Raw genomic sequence first — 19,840 nt, forward strand, 5'->3', positions numbered from 1 at the left:
GAAATTAGCTTTCAAGGGAATTTAGGAGATTAGGAACAATAATGTGACATCGTCATTGTTACTAGTACACATTATTATTACTGCTACTACTATTTTTGTTGCTCCTGTTAGCACCATCTGCATGATCAGTGCAAGATGGAGTCAAGCACACATTTCAATAGGCCAAAACAAATGGAAACAATAGACACAAACCCCATTCTTTGAGATTCGTAAACAAAATGCAGACAGTAAGTAGGAATTTTTCTGCATTCTCTGTTCTGTCTGTCTCTGTCTCCCTCTCTTTGTCTCTCTGTAACATACAAACACTCTTTGTGTGCATCACATAAACAGGGCATTTTAAAAGGAGAATAGAGCTTTGAGATAAATTTAGACTTAAAACTTCTGGGTTTTGCACTGCCTCATGCTACAGGAAAGTAGGTCTCTCCAAGACTAATTACACTGATGACCCACTAAGCAGTCTCACAAACTCATCACAACATTAGCAGACTGTGTTTTCCGAGAGAACTCCAAAGGGTTCAGAACAGCAGAGTTCATCCATATTTTTTCTTCACTGCTTGTAACAGAGAAGAAAGGAACCAACAAATAGGGCATTTTAGCATCTCCATGAAGCAATAAAATAAATAGCCGCTTTCTCCAAAATGACTTTATGCAATCTCCATGAAAATCAGAGGGTAAAAACTCTCATCTATTCTGTCCTCGAAGTCTAGCTACCTCCCTGGTGGGCATATATCCCCCTGAGGAGGTCTTACACAAGGAAAAAACAGCAAATAAGCTCTAGACAACTAAGAAATCAAAAACAACTCCTTCCTTTGCTGCATAACTGAATCACCAACACTTTTTTTTTTCATCAAATCTTTAATATTTCAAAATTATGTCTGGAATGGACATGGCATGTAAAGAGTTAATTAGGTTCGGATGCTTGTTTATGGAAGTCATGATATTAACAATGTCTTGTTTCAAAGAAGTTACAAAGCATTCACAAGAGAGATCAGTTAGAGTAAGCAAAAAGACTGGGATAGCACAAGGTTCCTCTGATACCATATTGCACCCGCCTAGCTACAACACAGGGGTTTATAGGCTTGTCAGGAGAGGCAGATTTTAAAAAGTTTAAGAGGGACTTTCTCACACTGTGCAGAGATCCTTCAACACAGGAAGAACATCATGGGAGACCACGCAGAGGTGAGGGAGCAACTGTTCTGACTGACTGTTCTCTGCTAATAGGTGGGCATTGGGGTCATGACGACATAGATCAATGATTTCTTTGAGGAGCTAACTGAGATGAACAGGATGATTAGTCATTTCAGGTCATTCCACAGGTACTGCATAAACAAAAACCACATGTAAAATCAAGCTCTGAGTTAAGCAGTTCTGTGGAAACTTTTCACTTCAAAATGACATTGAAAACTGATGCAACAAGAATTAGAACTGCTCTATTGAACTGAAACACACCGTTTGTCACAACAAAGTAGCTTGCAGTGTTCCCTGCTCAACTTGCCTGCTCCATTCCTTATTTCTCTACTCACGTATCTTCAGCAGCTCACATAGCTTGAGCAGTAACTTTCGCAGCTTAGATGATACCTCAAGAGCAGCACTTCAACTTAGTGTATGCAATCATGCTAAGCTAAGAGCAAACCCAACTCCTGCAGATGTCTTGTATGCACGCATTAGAGATCTGTTTTTATATGAGGGTGATTAACTAAGGGGTCATCTCTGAGGCACCGAGGCACTGAGGCACCCTCAGCTCCTGCAGAAGTGCACGGAGATAAAGTCAACTAGCAGCTCCCACAGTCAGCTCCTAGGCAGGGCTGAAGTGGGCAGGATGCACAAGAGTTTCAACAGCTCTGACAGATTTTCATATGAAAACGTTCCTTGACTTTTCCCACTGCCATCATCTACTCAGCACTACTCGTAAGGCTTATTTCTAATTGCAAGTGTGGGCAGACGCTGAACCCCAAGCCTTTTGGGACTGTGTGCTGGATTATCTACAAGACAGGCATGTCACAAAAGCTCTCAAAAATAAAAAAAGCCAGAAAAACCCTGGCAGGCCAGACCATCCATCTTCATGTCTCTGTTTAGACTAAGACATTTCTCTATTTATATTAGGGAGGAAAACCAACTGTTTGAATGATCAGGACAGATGCCCTGGCCGCAGAGTTAAACAAACACACTGCTCTGCTCCTGATCTGGAGCAAGTCAACATTTTGTCACCAGAGCAGACAATCACTGATAAACTGGGGTTTCAGGGCAAAGTAATTCTGTAGCTACAGCATTCTAGAGAATAGATTTATCTTGTTAAGATCAATCACATTGTTCCACATCAAGCAAACAGGATATAGACTCTTAGAGGTGACTGAGGGGGGAAGCATCTGTACGTTAGTTTCTATATGTGAACTACACATGCATTAATATGCATAGGTGTAATACATACATATCCTAGTGCTACCAGGAAAAAATATGTCAAAGACCAAGAAAAAAAATCCATGAGTAATTAAGCAGTGACTAAAACATAAACTCTGGGAAAAGGCCGGCTCAGAGAAATAGTTCTGCAGTTCAACCAATAAACACTGGGAATAAAGGGCTTTTCACAACAGTTGGGGCAGACTTCAAGAAACAATGGACATCAAAACATCCTTTTTCACTATCTGTACAAAGCTGACTAGTATTTTAAAGAGGCAAACCACCTGAATAGATAGGGTAGCAATGCAGTCCCTAGTCAGAGCATCAGCAGGGCTTCTGAGGTCCTCCCATGCTACTAGCAAAGTTATAGTGACGGCAGACACAAGGGGACCAGGACTATACAGGCTTGGGAGATGCTTGCCAGGAAGCTACATAATCTCAAGGGCAGCAGCTACTAGAAAGCTCAGGAAAGCTCTAGTTTTGTCACAGACGCAATTCCACCCATATGCTCTTCCTAAACCTCCATTGATGGTTTATTACCCCTCTTTACTCCAGCGAAGCATCTTTCCCCATTCCCCATCCTTGGTGAGAATCAGCATCTGTGGGCCAGCTGCACCTCAAAGCAAAAGGGGTAGGGAGTTGCCAATGAACGCAGGCACACTGTGATGTTTCAAAGGCTTATGATTTGGCTGAATTGGACAAACTTATTTGGGCATGGCAAAAATCAAATCCCTGATGCAAAAGTCAGTTCAGGCCTTGCTCCAAGCTTTAGGGCCTCCAAATTCCGACCCCTCCTCTTCTGTTAAAAAAAAAAACCAATAACAAAACCCCAACCAACCAGCCCACAACATATTTTTCCTAACCTCTTTTTCACTAAATGTCTTGTTTTCTTCTTAAGATTCTTCTCCCTCTGCCACTACCCAAACAAATTTAGCCAGAGGAAAGATGTCCTGCAAAAATATTCCATTCTGAACAGGTCAAGTTTCAGAAGATGTTGGAAACCAAGAAGTGACTGGGATGCACAGAGCACAAAACTGATATTCAACACATCAGAATTCTGCTACCTTGTTTTACTTAAGTGGCATTAAACATTTATACATTCAGATGATTTGGTCAGAATTCCTTTGTCTCCTGACCAATTTTGGGCAATGTAACACATCCTACCTTAAAATTTTTTAAAACTTGCTGTGTATTTTTGGGTTGTGAGTAAGGCTTAGGTGTCAGCATAGGCACAGCCTTGGAGACAACAGTTTTGCTCGGAGATGTGCGGCCCGTCGAACCACTGGGCTCTAATTCAGTGGGTGGAATAATGGTCGCTTCAATGGTGGCAGTGAATTTTGGAGCAGGCAGCGATTGCTGCCTTAAGTATCTTAGAGGATTTGGGTCTTTCAGTGGGGAATCTGGCTCCACTGAATGGCTTCTCTCCAGAATTTTTGGCATCTGCAGACGCTCAAGGACAGCTTCACTAATGGTGAACCTTTCGATGTACTGCTGGAGGATGCTCTCGGCTTCCTCCTGAGACTTCGCGTTCTTGTACGCCTCATGCAGCTCCCTCTCTCGCCTCTCTCTGCATGGGAGACAGAACAAGAAAAACACCACGTGAAAACTAACACTGGCAAGTGTTCCCATTTCCCCAGCTTCATCCCCATGCTTTCCCCTCCCTCAACTCAAGCCCGCAGTTATACACTGCCTATGAAGCACACAGCATTCGGAGCCACGCACGCATGCTGCACTGCAGCAAAGCGACATACTTCTCCTCCACAATTTCTCGGTAGGTTTTGATGCTTTTTCTTCGCTCGTTTGTTCCCTCTCCAGACAACAACCTTTCCATTTTCTTTCTCTCTGCTTCCTTCTTTATTAAATCCTGTGAAGCACTCCGTCGGCGACTCTTCCACCGAGCAAGGTCCTATGAAAGAAGGCAGGCACCTGAATGGAGGGTTGCAAACAGATGAAAACTGGCCATAGAAATCAATGAACCAAGGTAGCCACTTTGTTATTATCACTCCTAGCTACTGACCAGGCAAACATTACCTGCATGGACACTTCATACAGCACCTTCTCTTTTAAAGGGAAAAGGAGATCATATAATAAAATTAAGATATTACTTGATTTTTTTCCTTTAATAGGATACAGTAAGAACTTCCTATCTCTGTTGGTGTCAGCCAGCTACATGGAAGGACTGTTGATCAGGACTGTTCAGCCAGAAAACAGGCTTAAACTCTTCCTCATGGGCACCCTACAGTACTTTGGCTCTGGCTCCAAGGAACACAGATTATGGACTAAGGTGGCTCAAACCTGACTGCCCTGAGACATAACAGACCCAAAATACTATAGCTGGCACTGACCCGTGTTGCCATGCCCTTGTTGGGGCAGTGATCCTATTCTCTATGAAAATTGCCCATCTAAAATTGTCCAGAATCACTGATTCTGGTTTGTCACCCTTCCTGTAAAATCCGCCTTACAGGAAGACAGAGAGCCACAGAAGATACCTGCTATGGGCATCTATTTTTGCATCCTGCCTTGTACTACGAGTTCACAAGTCATGGAGAGCATAGAGACAAGATTAATTTCACAGTAAAATATTACAGCAAAGAAGTGTTTCTAAATCATAAGGTTTCTCTGCAACGAATCAATAAAAGAATAAAGTTCTGTTGTAAAAAATAACTTCTGTAGTACTTTTGTGAAGAAAATACTGTACACATTATAGTCCATGTACTCTATTGAATTCTGGTTTTAATAAAAACAGTAATTCTGTATACACACACAATTCAAAGACTATTTCATAAATCATATGTTTTTCCAAATATTTTAATTGCATTTTTATTGGTAAACAGCAGAAGGTACTGTAAGCATAACTCATTTTATTAAAACCAGGAAAAATCTTGTCATTTTTAATTTAGCTTAAAACCACAAATTATTGATGTTACACTCAAGGGAATGTTCATTAAAGTATTTCTCCACATGACCTACATATATCAGTCTATAATCCCCTCCTTGAAACGTGGTCTTTCATTTTCCTCAGTTCCTGATTATTCTTATTGAAGTACAAAAGCATTTCTTTGTTCAGCTATCCCACTATTGCCCATTGTTTGGAAATAAGTTTTTCATTAGCAAATTCCATAACATTCCTCCTCTTTTTGTAATTAAAAACCAGACGTGTTTATCTTTTCCAGTTCTAATGCTTTAGAATAACAATAATAATAAAAAGCTATGAAACTGCTAATTGTTGGCAAATTTACAGCATGGACATATAAAGAATATCAGGCCATGAATGTAGTGTAGAATGGAGTCTCTACAAAGCCTGCTGAATGCCAAGGACATTCCAGTAAGGCCATTTTTAGTAGCTCTTCAGGACTTTTATTTTGGTGTATAAGGTGCTAAGGGCCTGGACAATCAGTGCACATCAGCTAAGAGCATTTTCCATTCAACAGGAAAGAGTTCTCAAACCTCTTGAACTCCTTTGGACCCATTCTTATCTCTGCTGGGAAATTATGGCTTCCCACACACACAAACCACTCAGTAGAAACCCTTCATTGTTCTACTGACAGTTATTTCTTAGTTGTATACACTGTTCTTTTTTTTTTTCTTGTTTTTTTTTCTTGATTTTTCCTTGAATTTTCTATCAGAAACATCTCTGAGATTCTTTGTAGTAGCTGTTCTTATAATGGGAAATGCTGTATCCACTACTCAAAATCAATGCTTTTTCTTTTTTATATCCCCAAATCCTCATTTAAAACGGGGCTTTCAGGAATTAACATGATTGATACTGAAATTCCTGATGCTAGCTCAACCACAAGTCATTCACGATTCTTTTCTGAGCCTAAGTAAGGTACTTATTAATTTCCTGGACACAATGCAAAATGCCAGGACAGCTTAGAAAACATGTTAAGTAAGAGGCAATGTTTTACTTGCTCCTTTACCTAATGTGTGATGTATTAAGCAATGTTCTGAAAGGCCCTGTGATACAAGCAGGGTGTATCTATGTTAAAAAGCGTTTGCTTGGATAAGATGGAAGGCATTTTCTGTATCTATCCAAGACCAACCCAGGCCTTTAACATCCTGATCAGTCTTCCGTTGAGTCACTTGTGATATTCACATACTATAAAAACTACAGAATTCATCAGACAGCCAGGCTGCTTCTGTTTTTACCAGATACAGTCCAATGATATTTTCTTAAAAGGCAAAATAGCAGGCACACATGCGGAGGGTCTTGAAGATCTTACACTCTGCAATTTACATCAGATTACGAACTTTTATGCTTTTAGCAACAATCCAATGAAAAATACAAAGAAAAAAAATCTTATTATTTTAGTGGAGAGTTAGAAAGCAACCGTACATTCAGCAGGTTTTCCTTTCGCCTAGGTAGTCAGTCTCAATGCTGCTTCTGGAGATAATGTTGTATACTCACGTCTTGCCATCTAGTCTCATCCTCTTTGAGTTGGTTGTGTATGTTCTGCAGTTTTTCATGGCGAGCTTTGCTATGAGGCTGCGTCACGGCTTCGTCTTCACACCTCATGTCAAACATGCTCACGCTCCTAAACAAAGAGGGAGGGTAATAAGAAGCACAGTGTTACTCACAGCCTAGCTTCCTTCAGCATTTTGGAGTCAAGGCCACATGAGGGTGCTACAGCAGAATCAAACACCTGCACCATTTAGAAGCTCCCAAAGCAGCAATCCATCTCAAGGACCAATTAGCATCCCTAGGACTTCCACGCTGTACTTCAGGCACTATACTCCTCAGTCTTCTCTTGTTACAGTCAGTTGACAGCAACTCTGTCTCTCACTAAATAGTACTACTAGCACTAAAACTCCAACAATAGCTTTTAAAAACTCAACAATAATAGCTCTTATCAAAAATACTCTATTCAGAGCTGTTTTCAGAACATTTAGCTCCCTGAAGATCAACTTCCCAATCAGTTTTCAAAACCCCTCCAGTCATTCTCGTGTTGCAGAGATAAGTTTTCACTTCATGGTAAAACAAGAGAGGCTTGAGAGGTACATTATGGGCAGCATGACAGGCTAAGGGCTATTGTTGCAGGAGCTGGGAGAGCCTGCCCAGAGAAGCACATGCGGTGCAAACAACATGCTACTTCCTCCTCTGCCCTTCCCCTCCCTGCTTTGAAGAAACTCAATGCTATCAACACCAACTTATTAATACATCTAATCTAACAAAGGAAAAGCTAACTGCACAACAAACATCCATGTCCAGGCCCCAACGATTTCTTTATACACATTCTATTTCTGCCCTTGACCTTTCAAAAGCTAAAAAGGTCGTAGTTTGATATCAAACATCCATTCATGTTACCCAAAGATGTTCACATGAAGATAATGTGCTTTAATTTCCCCATCCTCAGTACCTATTGTTACTAAAACATGACCTCAGTTGTGCCATTAGAGCAAAAGCAAAAATAAAATAAAATAAAATAAAATAAAATAAAATAAAATAAAATAAAATAAAGCCATGCAATTCCATATGAGGTATTTTTTTACAGCCACCTTCAAAAGATCATCTGTAGCTTAAGTGAGCCAATTAGCAGGAGAAGCACCAAACAAAGATAAAATGGTAGGCAACTATGTACATGGTAATTGAAGTCAATACACACGGAAAGCTGTGCAAATACACATTTAGCCCACATTTATATTTAGGCAAGCAAAGACATGAATGAACCCCACATTTATACTCAAGCAAGCAAAGACGTGAATGAACCTCTCTCCGGAATGAAAGGTTTGGTCCGTGCAGAGATCCCATCCCGGTTAGTAGGCATGTGTTCAGAAATGAAGGACAGAATACACATCCAAGTGCCTTTCAGCACGAGCAATAAGGTCAGCGTTACCACCCAGCATTAGCTCTTAAACTGAGCGCTGAGGAGCAGCAGGCTAATTTGGGTTTGGGTAACTTAATGAGTTCATTGCTCAGGATTGGAAAACTCTTAAGAACAGACTAAAGAGACAGATAAGATTTGTAGTTGTTTCTGAAACTAAAGGCATGTCACCTATTCTGGGATATTTAAGTATCACCCATACTTTGTGGATAAGGGTGGAAGATGCATTAATTTATTAAACAAAGCCACCCTCGGTGGGTTTGTTCCAGTTTAAGAGCTTTTGAAATTCATATTAAGAAAAAGTCTTTGGCACCTTGTGGCTACTGGATCAAAGTGGTTGTGTGGCTCCCTTCTTGTACCCTTCATTCAAAGAATTTTTCATTCACATACTAAAGAAAAGCAGAAGACACCAGTTGCTGGTAACTGGTTCTAGCAGAGTCCATGAGTACTAGCCATCTGTCGTTTGCAATGGGAGAATAGAAATATTTTTATACCAACAATCTTCTGGTGTCCTAATGTGAGGCTACTATTTCTTCCCTGCATCACTCAGGTCTCTCAGGGTGCATAAAGACAGCAAAACAAAGGTTTGATGTCTGTTATCGATGCAGGAAAAAAGCACTCTAGTAAAGCTGCAACCTAGGCCAGGAATCCAACCATGCACTAGAACTCCATATGCACCTTGTTGTCCAGTTGTCATCTCCTGCTGCTTGGCCTTCCCTGCCACAGAAAAGCAACCTGACAGGTTCACCCTAATGACAGCTCTGCAGCCACATAATATCATTTTGCAAACACATCTTCCCAAGAGAGCAAACTGGAGGAGCTACATCTCAAAGCACCATGCTCTGCTCTGATCCATGCACGTATCAGCTACTACAAAAGCCACCTAGGTCCCTGAACACACTGAAAAGGACAAATGAAAGGTCTACATTGACCTCTGCCTGGCAAATGCACCCTCAGAAAACAATCAAAGGAACCAGAACTCTGGGCTTCTGCCAAAAGATAGTTTTATTACGAATCCTACATCAATTCTTCCCATTTATCTTTCCTGTATAAGCTACAAATGACTCCAATCTGTCACTAATACTTGTATGAGAAGAGCTAAATTTATTCCTTCTTCCAAGCAAGTGCTGGGTCAGCAAGCACAGGGACTGCAGGTACATGGGGGCGGGATGTTCAACTCATGCTCGTGAATTTTCTGCCACGAGCAGAACTCTGAGTTTCACATCCAAATTCTGTCTGTAAGCAACAGGCCTTTCTGCTGACCAGTCTATTAAATCTGCTGTTCTGACAAAGATATGGGACAAATCACTGAGCACATCTCCAGTTTATTTTGGTAGGCTAGGTCTCCGGAGTAATGTGATTTTTAATTTACAGGACTTTATTATTGCATATTAGGGTTGTTCTTGTCAGAGATATCATACAGCACAGCAGTTAAAAAGTCTGAACAAGTACTGGATAAAAAACGTCTTTGAGATTTCTAAACCCCTTGCAAAATGGTCCTCAAGGGCTTGAGTGTTCAGACTATACAATTAAAAAATATGAAACATGGTGAACAGCTTTTTTATGAGAATATGTTCCAAATCCATATTCAAGGCAGTTATCTGGCTGCATTACCATTTTGTAGACATACTAAGACTTAGCAAACCCAAACAAAACATAAAAAAGTAAGAAGCTGGCTAAAGACTCAGACTCTAGTAAACAAACATATCTCAGTTCACTATAGTTTGCTTGACAGGCTTCAAGTGGAAAGCCTAAGTTTGAATCAATCCCGGGCTGTCAGGCTACCACCCAAGCTCAGCCCCGTATCTTAAGGAGTTGAGAATGGGACTGATAAGCAGCTACAAGCTAGGCATAGGAAAGGCAACTCCAGGGAAAAGAGATCCACCACATCACAGTTACACCATTAAGTTGACCTTCTTATGTCTTTCTCCCTTCAGAAAAGCTCACGTTGCTAGCACTTAACCATTTAGCAGTGTGCCCAAACACACCATCCTCTGGCTTTCTTCTCTCTGTTCTGCTAAGACTCATCTGAAGGGAAATGAAGAAGACCAAGCATAGCCCAAACGTACATTTCCCTTCCCAGATCCAGAACAGATCCCACTTCCATACTGTGCCACATGGAGGTTACAGGCACCTGGAATCTGATAAGAGTCTGCGGAACAGAGTAAGGAGGGACCCCCCAGCAACCTCTTCCTTCCACAAGAGAAAACTCATCCCTCGTGCAGTGTGTACCTTGTTTCATTACATCTGTGGAGTTTCCAGAGCAATCCCATTGACTAGCCACGGTTGTCTCCTTTACACCAAATTCCGCTGGGTACTGCCTCGGTTGGACCTTGAGACAGCCCTGGGCTGAGGACAGAGTCCTGATCACTCTTGCCTGCATCACCATCACTGGCAGCAAAGGCAGCTTTGCCAGCCTAACTAGGGAGTTCCCAGTATTGCCACTGGGACACAAAGCATCTATTCTATGAGTGAATTCAATCTACAGAATACTTAAGGGAGACCTAGCAAATATATTGGAAGCATTTTAAATGTGAGTTCAATTTATTTCACTCACTTGCAAGCCCTATTTCATTAGAATCTTTTGAAGTCTTAGTCTTGGTCTTTAGAGCAAGTCTTACTTGGTCTTTAGAAGGAAACATATAAGCTTAGATTTGTAAGAATTCTTAAAGACAGTTTTAAGAAAAGAGTTGCTCTGCAAAATATAGCACATCTGGAAGAGATAAGAGTGAGGCTTGAAGAGTGTTGTTCTGCCTTTTTACACAAAATCATCATCAATGTGGAATCAATATTATTTATTTGCATCTTTAGCACTTTCACACTATACAACCAAACACAGTCCAATATCTCTTTGAAGGCATCTCCATGTACTTTCTTTCATACTTGCACTTAATACAGGTGTGCAGAAATGTGGGCAAACAACTGAACAAAACCACCAGATAGGTTCTATCATTTAGAAAATGGTAGAAAGGTCTCCATTGCTACGCTTCAGGGTTGTCAAGCAACTTTTATCCCATCTCTTAATTTGATTGAAAAAAAAATCTGCTGCTTGGAAATGATCACATTTACTTTGAAGTCAAAGGATACTGTCTTGGCCTAAAGAATAAAGTGCATTCACTTGTGCATTATAGATCTTGTAGAGATCATGTAGAGTACATGACTACCATTTATCATTAGAGAAAAGGGTGAAAAATTACACCTGACTCTCTGGATATATTTATTTTAAAGAAACTCTATGCTAGTGATATTTTGTTATTTTATGAGGGAGGCAGTGAAGGTCATGTGAATTTCTGTGCATGCAAGAAGGATGTTGCAGACACTGTTATGTGGATGGTCTCTAAGTGACCACAGTTTTTAAGTAAGAATAGCTAATATTTTCACAGAACTTGCAAAATAGCATTGTGTGTTATTCAGAATTAGAGTTTACATGCATTCACACACAATTAAAATGTCTGAATGCCATAAATATCACAGTCTCACTTCTAAGGTGAAAAATTAAAAAATGAAGTTCAGCATATTATTAAATTAGACTTAACCTAGAAGAATTCAAGAAGGAGTTTTAAAAAGGTAAACAATGAGCAACTGATAATTATTTTCCTGATAATTATCTTGATGGCCACAATGAATGTTATGTTACTCTGAGTTTTGTTTTCTCCCTGTGAAGTTGCACAAGTTATGTCTCTGTTTCTTTCCAACCCCCAGCCCAGACTCAACCCAACTCCCTTTAGCAGTGATTGACTGGACGTAATGAGAATTAGAAGAAAAATAAAAGAAAAGAAGGAACAACAAAAAAAAGAGGAAACAATACTTCAAGCAATAGCTGCGATTAGCATTATGGGCAATTTTTAGGGGCTTTTACATAAAAATTATTTTTAGCTGCAAAGTAAGCCATATTGCATTCCATTTTTCAGTGCTTTTCTGAAAAATTTATTTGCTGGAACACTGCAAAATAACAATGAGGCATCAACTGCATTTTAAATTAGTAGAAAGGCTGGAAAGCATGCAGTGTAAGCTGTTTAAAACAGAACCTCGTGAGCACAAGACAACTTACTCTGCGTCATCAGACACAGCAGTTCTGGGGCCGAATCTACAAGACCAAATATAAAATTAGAGTGTTGATAAATACATTAAATATCAAATGCAATAAGATCCATATAATTTGGGTAATTTTCATTTAAACATCCAACCTCTGTTAGTGAAGTAGACCAAAAGAGAATCATACTGTTCAGAGATTATATACTCAGCAAACAAGACTTACCTAATCAGCTGAAAGCCATTAAACCTATGTAAGAACAGCACCCTTCCCTCGTTGAGCCACACCATGGCCCTCATCATAAAAATTTGGTGAAATACATCCAAACAGAGTGCAGAAATTAGTTGGTGATAATATATATGCTATATATTAACACACATGCAATTAATGGAGGAAAAAACATGTTACATTCAACAACAGTGTTCCCAATGACCACTACTGACGCACAGATGAAAGGCAAGTATTACAGCCAAAAAGGGGACCACACGATTGCATTCTTTTTTTGTGCAGCTGAAAAAAAAAGTTACTTGTAGAACACTAATCATTGTCATTCTCTAAGGTGCCTAGTTGTGCGAACAACATGTTTGTATTTGGGATTCACCATAAAATAACAGCAAGTGCAGAAGTTCACCCTTCTAGCAGAAACACCTTCTAATCACAGAGAAGCCAGGGACCTCTCCACAGATGCTTAGTGGTCTGGCTGAACCTCCGGGACCAATGAACCTTTTTGCATATATTCTATAATCAAATATTTCATTAGTTGTGGAGAAGAAAATAATGCAGTACTCAACTATTTTATTTGTTTCTACAAAGTGTATTGCTGGCATACAGTATTTTAGTCTGGACTGAAAGCAAACCAAGCAGTGTAGCATCTGTCTCCCAAAGTGTGCACACAAAAGGAGAGCGAGGGGCGTACAAGCTGCATAATTCACACCATACAGAGCTCACGTTTGCAGATGTTCATTCTCGGATGACAATGTTTCATTTTTATTTTCCTCAGAAACCTCCTGCAGATTTGATGTTTGATCCGGGGGGACTTCGTTAAGGCTATGATCACCCATTTGGGCAGTAGAAATAATATCATTTTGTCCCACAGGAGGGAGATCGCATCTTTCCTGCTCTTGCTGCTGTTCTTGCTGAGGTTGCGTTGCAAGTTTTCCAGAGCTATTATTGCAGACTTGTGGATATTTTTCAGGCCTGAGTGAGCCAAAGGCAGCAGTGCAAAGAAGTATATTAAGGAACACTTGAAAAAACACAGGCCCATAATGAAAAGTATAACTAATTTAAGAAAAACAAATAGCTGATACTTGATAAGCTAGATGAACGGCGACACAAAATGTAATTTTAATTGAGAGCAACATACTTGTTGCTCTCAACACCCAGGAAGATAAACTGTCCTTGATAACCCTAAATGTTAAACTTTTAGGTATACTTTTTAACTAATCTATGCAGTAATCTTTTCTCAACACCAAACCATCATTCAGCCCCACATTAGTCAACACAGCTTTTCTGCCCCCAGCTAAGCTGTTACAAATGTACACAAATCTTTCAACCATGTATACACGGACACATGCATCTTCTTCCCCTTAGAAGAGGTTGACGAACAAAGTCCCTTCTAATATGACTTTCACGAGGCTCCTCAGTCAATGCATAACCTTGTGTGAAGGCTGAACCATCAGCTTCCCCACACAGCCTTGCTCATCTGAACACAGGTGCTTAAAAAGATACAAGGCCTTATCAGAAAGGATCTAGTTCCAGAGTCCTGATTTCCTGGTTGGAAGTCTAGCTAAGCCCTAAAGGCTCATCTGATTTACCATATCCAGCAACTGTTTCTGACTAGAAATAGTTTTAATGATTAGCTCGTACTGAACCAGAGACCTCTGCAAATGTAATACAATCTCCTCACATAAATCCCTTTCTACACCCTCTTAGATTTTTCTATCTGCTAGAGCTCTGGTTTGAGTCTTTACTGTGCCCTCTCAAAGGGGCCAGAAAACCTGTGCTACCTATTAGAAAGAATAAGCCAGAAAAAATAAGCACAGAATCAAAGATAAGTATAAAAGAAGCCTCTGCTGGGCCAAGAGCAATTGTTCTAGATAAGGAGATCTTGACAAACAGGTAGGGAAGGAAAGAAATTAAAAACAGCAGAGAAACTTTCTTACCTCTTGGTTTTCTTGTCAAGTTCTCTAGTTGTGCCCTGCTTACTCTGCTGCTTGGAAAATGGCATGGGAAGGAATTGTTTAACACTGGGCCCAGACTGCCTTAGAAAAGCTCCAGTTCTCCTGGCCAACATGTCATCTCTTTGTGGGTCTGGAAATTTCACTTTGTTTTCTGTTCCATCACTCTGCTGATGAGGGATTTCAAGCTGTTCTTGGCTCTCCTCTCTGCTTTCAGTACTGCTCAGAGAGACAAGTGAAACTGTTCCATGATAATGTCCACTCGTGCAGCTCAAAGGCAGGCTGCTGCTGAGGCAACGTGGGGAACTACTACTCAAAAGACAGTTAGAGTGATGGACATCTACACATCTTTAGCCACAGCACAGGAAGGGAGAATAAGAGGGAACTACATTCAGCACCACACTGGGTAGGTGATATGTTAGAAGTGGAAGATTCCATAAAATATATGCAAGCAATTACTCAATTAGAAGCTGGCGTAAAAGGCTGGAGAAAAAGCATGGATTGCAAAAGAACTCCTCCCAAAAGATGAAAGACTGTTTTCATGCTGAATAGCAATTAACAATTGAAGTACTTAAACACTATGAAAGAAAACAGGCTGTTTTATGTTCATAGGATACATTCTTGTAAGGAGTTCCATAAAACAGAACACATGCATGAGGAACGACTAAAACACATCTTTAGAGGCTGCGTGAAGAACGGAATAACACTGCGGACTGATCCAGGCTAGTACCACACAAAGCCACGCATGAAGCTTGGAGCGCTCAGCTTCTGTTCTCTGACCTTTCTGCTTCCCGTGGAGTCTTCAAATCCTTCTCACGAGCTATTGCCTCCCCGTGCTGCTGCTGCAGCACATGAGGAGCAACTGATGGGGGAGGACAAGGTACATGAACAGCGCTAGTGACACGTCTCTGAAAAGTTCCCATCCTTCTAACCAACATGTCATCTCTCTCAATGTCAGGTAAAGGCCCGTTGCACTCTTCCTCAGTGCTTTCCTGCTGTTTGTTCAAACTGTGTTGGGTTTGCTTCTCAGAGGCCACAGAAATAGCTGGGACAGGTGATAATGTCCTCCTGCTATGCTCATCTGCACCTGACCTTGCTACCTCACTAGCAGCAAAGAGATTGAGAGAAGGAGTGAGAAAGACAACATTCTCAGATCAAACCACGCATAGGAAGAAGAGTCTTTCAATGCAGCTTACAGATATTTTATGAATACACGAACTTAACTAAATGAATTGCTTGCTAAAAGCATTCATTAAAATTCTTGCTGCAGCCACTCACTAAGCAATTAGATAAACAAAAGCCAAATAAATACAAGCTCTGGTCAATACAAAGATTGTATTAAGCTCCGGTCTTAATTTCCAGGCCTGTAGTTCTCTTCTAGATAAATGCCAGAAACACAGAGCACCAATGCACCTTGGTTTTGGCACTGGATCTTCAGAAAGAAGGTAAATCCAATAGATTTGAAGTTTTTTTTTTAAAGTCAGTAGGGCTAGAAAGCTGAATTCCTAAAGTACTGAAAGCAGGCAGAGCAAAGCTGCTGGAATTCCAGAAGCAGAAAGCTTTAGCAATGGCTCAGAATTAGAGATACTAGTGAGTTGATTATGAAACAGAAATTTTGAGACGAGCTCTTTGAAGACATCTGCACTGCACTGTTTGGCAAACCCCGGAACACATTAAAATACTGTGAAGGCATCAGATGAATTCTGGCCAAGGCCGTGCACATAAAACAGCTCTTAAACATATGCTGTATTCCACAGCCATGCAGATCAGCATCTTGCAAGATGCTCTTTACAACTCAGCAGCGTTTCCTAAGCCACACTGAATACCTGGAATCATTCTGTGGCCTACAGACTTCCTCACTGTCTCCAGCAGATTGGGAAATGTCAACAGTGGTTGGAGAAGAACTCCCAGTATCAGTGTGAGTGTCCACAACATCCTTCTTGTTTTCCTCTTCTTTTTTACTCCTGGAGGAAGCTTTGCCAATACTGAGCTTGTCCCACTTCTGCTGATCTATCTCAGTTACTGGCCCAAAATGCACAAACTTCTGCTTGGGGCTACTGGCTTTTTTGTTTGCTCTCGCTTTGCGGACAGCGAAATCATCACAGGCTGCTGCTTTCACTGTGATTTCAGCCGATGGCCAAGTGTCAGAGGGACATTCAAAATCTTCTTCACTAATCAGAATGAGGAATAAAAGAATACCCCCAAAATGAGATCCAGAATAAAGGAAACGTTCTTATAACTTTTAGAGGTTCCTTTTTATTATTAAGATTCAAGGACACAAGTACAAGTATCAGTGTCATGCTGAGGCACAAATGACAGCAGAAATTCAAAGATGCCATGGACCTGCAGGGGAAACTCTTGCACGCATCCATGCAAGTCCTTTCTTTGGAAAGAAGCGCAGCATGTGGCACATCCAGGCTTAGCTCTTCACCCTAACAAAGCCAAAGCTCCAAGTCCTGCCCCCTTAGATCTGGGTCATGCTATGTGGGTCTGCAAAGCACCAATACACCCAAAAAGACAACACCAGTATTGTCACAGGGGAAGACCAGCGGCATGAAAGCAAAAGCACCTGCAGTCATTTCACTCAACGAATCTTGACTTGAAGGGCACACTTAATAATTCACCTTGAAAGCAATGTAGAGACTACTAGTATCTTTGAGATGAGAGAATGATTGGTGGTGGTTTGTATTAAAGTTACGCGCTGTAAAAACACTGCAAGAAGAATGCCTGAGCAGATGGCTAACTTGAATTGAAAAATTGGCTTGTACCTACACAGGAAAGCAAAGAATTGTTATCCTCACCTACCGGGGTCACAGATCACTTGCATATAGTGCATATTGCCCATCTCCACAGGGAAATTGCTTAGAATAACTGCTGGGTACTAGTTCTCTCTGTCTACATGAACAGTGTATCTGCTCCGTACAGTGGGACTCCTGAAACTCCCACTGTCGTGACAAACTGTGTATCGACTCAGTCTGGCACCAGGCCATGCAGATGCATTAGCTCGTGTCTCACAAGCAATGCAGACACATTAATACAGAGAGATGATGATTCATATTAGCCCCACCAAGGGCTAGTGTCACAATCCTGAAGATAGCTTGCTTAGCAGCAGCCTCCTGGGGCTGTGAGTCCACGTAAAAAGAACCTTTGTGCTATTCAGTTTAGAGCTCCTTGAAAGCCTCATCCACAAGACAAGAGAGGCCCTTCCCATGAGGCATTTAGAGCATCCACCTTGGTTGTGGAAATATTATAAATATTCTAGCTTATATACCAACTTGCAGTTCATGATTACATTCTTACATAGATTTTGGACTCCTCTTGGATATTTAAATAGTTAAAGAGCGGTTGTCATCAAGGCATTCTTCGAGTTCAAAAACACAAGCACACACACAGGGTTTTGACCAAAAAAAACCATGCTTCCTAGCGGGCCAATCCTGTCTGCAGAACAGAAACAAAATCATACCTGGACTCCTCCAGCAATTTCAGTCTTTTCCAGGTCTTCAGATCTGGTTTTATTATAGAGGCATTCACAAATGCATCTTCTCGTTGCTGAGGAAGGGTGCTCTGAGATTTCCGCTTAGCCAGATCAGCTCGCTCAGTATCAGGCGCTTTGCCTTCCTCTTCCTCCTTGGACTCACTCTTCTTAGCTTGCAGAAATGAGCTCTCTGTGTGTGTCACTATTTGCCTTGCCGATGCCATGTGCATCTGGCTTCCTCTAATTGAATGCACGATCCGATTCAGCAAGAAAAGATATTTTGAAGGAGCAATGATAAATCAGTGTCAATAAAAGTGGTTCAGAGTACAAGAAGACAGATTGAATTGATAAGTAGAGTTTTAAAAAGATTTATTTTAGGAAGTAAGCATGGAATCACTTGAAGCTGGAACATCTCATCTAAACTACCCTGCTCATGCACGGCTGAGACCACTTCATTGCATGACTTCTGTTCCTAGCTTAGGCTAAAAAATCTTGGCATCATTCTTGTATTAAAACTTTCTGCAGGAAGTTTTTGCTTAAATAGTTACAAATATCTCATTTTCATATTATTAGCAAAGTAAATTAAGGTTTACTCCCAAATATACTACAGAATTCTTTTTATCTTACAGCCACATCAATAGCATTCGAATACTAAAATTTGGTTATAACCTCTTCAGATGCCCTGCCAAACTACTCATTAAAGCATGTTAATATAAAGCAATTTCAACAACTGAAAGACACATTTTATATGACTGAAAAGTGCTACTAGATAATAAGAGAGGTTTTCTGAATGTATCAGGTATTACATAAAGCATATATCATAGTTTCATCTAGATAAAACTATTTTCACCAAAAAAGCAAATTAATTTGTTTCCTGGAAAATTAGGTACTGATTATCTAATAAGTATATTAGATACTTATGTTCTGTAACACGTCAGCTCTGTGTCACTGAACTGAAGAAAGAGAGATTTTTCAGGCTGAAAGCTTGTAATCTCTGCTTTATTAAAAAAAAATGTTCTATAAGAAGTGGTAGAATTGTGTGCAACAGGATATCTTCAGTGCATTAACTAAAATCTTATCTGAGTCCATATTTATGCAGATTACTAAAAGAATGGTATTAAATGAAAAAGAAAATGTGCATCTAAATGCTCATCACTTGAAAGGAGAAGTTGTATGCAAAACCTGTCTTTCAAGTTTATTTTCCACTATCCATGTTCATGAGCTGTCTCAGCTTAGACAGTGAAAGTGTCAGTCTTTATCTTATTTTACAGTCATAGTCAGGTTAGACTACTGGTCCCGACACTGTAGCAAAAGAATACATTAGGCAATCTATCTATGAACATTCTGTTCCCTTTAGGATAAAGCACTTGCATTTATTTTACCCTCTAAGGTTTTGTTGCCAAGATGTCTTTAGCTCTATATAGCAATAGTCTGAGTGAAATTAAGCATTATAATTGAAAGAAAAAGACCATGCGTGCACACCTTGCATGTTCCTGTTTTTCCATCTGCAATGGCTTTTTAATGTCTTCCAGTTTACCTTTATCTTTATTTATATAGGGTCCAATTAAAAAAGCGTTAAATGGCACCGGTTGTTTGGGCTGATTCATTCTGGCTCTCCGAGTGGCAAAATCATCCTTTTCTAAATCAGGAACTCTGCTGGCTGCTTCATCTTCGGAGCCCGAATCCTTCCCCTGGTAAAGCGTCATGAAGGGGTTGTCCCTGCGAAGGATGATGTCTGGGGGGCTGCCGCTGTCTCCGCACGTTTGCTTTTTACTGACACGGAGCAAAATTAAAGACAGCTCTTGATGCACCAGGAGAGGAGAGGGCAGTGGCAACACTCGCATCCAGGCCACAACACAAGCACAGTTAATCACACGTGCACCAGGATGCTGTTAGATTTGGCAAAGCTTTGCTATTAATAAAAACATATCATACA

General features: G+C 40.5%; 1 protein-coding gene across 4 annotated transcripts in view; it reads right to left on the minus strand.

Moving 5' to 3' along the window:
• The window catches only part of LIMCH1 (LIM and calponin homology domains 1), a 159,703-nt gene that overhangs the window by 24,338 nt on the left and 115,525 nt on the right, over positions 1-19,840 (minus strand). For 2 of the 4 annotated variants that reach the window (XM_026037422.1, XM_026037420.1), the window contains exons 9-12: positions 12,271-12,306; positions 6,806-6,932; positions 4,149-4,303; positions 3,562-3,964 (exon numbers count right to left, since the gene is read on the minus strand). In XM_026037422.1, the coding sequence (XP_025893207.1) occupies positions 3,562-3,964; positions 4,149-4,303; positions 6,806-6,932; positions 12,271-12,306 (721 nt within the window). Of the gene's footprint in view, positions 1-3,561; positions 3,965-4,148; positions 4,304-6,805; positions 6,933-12,270; positions 12,307-13,200; positions 13,450-14,414; positions 14,649-15,209; positions 15,534-16,255; positions 16,601-17,892; positions 18,145-19,386; positions 19,678-19,840 lie in introns of all 4 variants that reach the window. The other 2 variants (XM_026037419.1, XM_026037423.1) reach the window with 2 other exon arrangements.

Source organism: Nothoprocta perdicaria, unplaced genomic scaffold (genome assembly GCF_003342845.1).
Source record: "Nothoprocta perdicaria isolate Ctin4 unplaced genomic scaffold, notPer1 scaffold_2, whole genome shotgun sequence".
NCBI classification, from domain to species: Eukaryota; Metazoa; Chordata; class Aves; order Tinamiformes; family Tinamidae; genus Nothoprocta; species Nothoprocta perdicaria.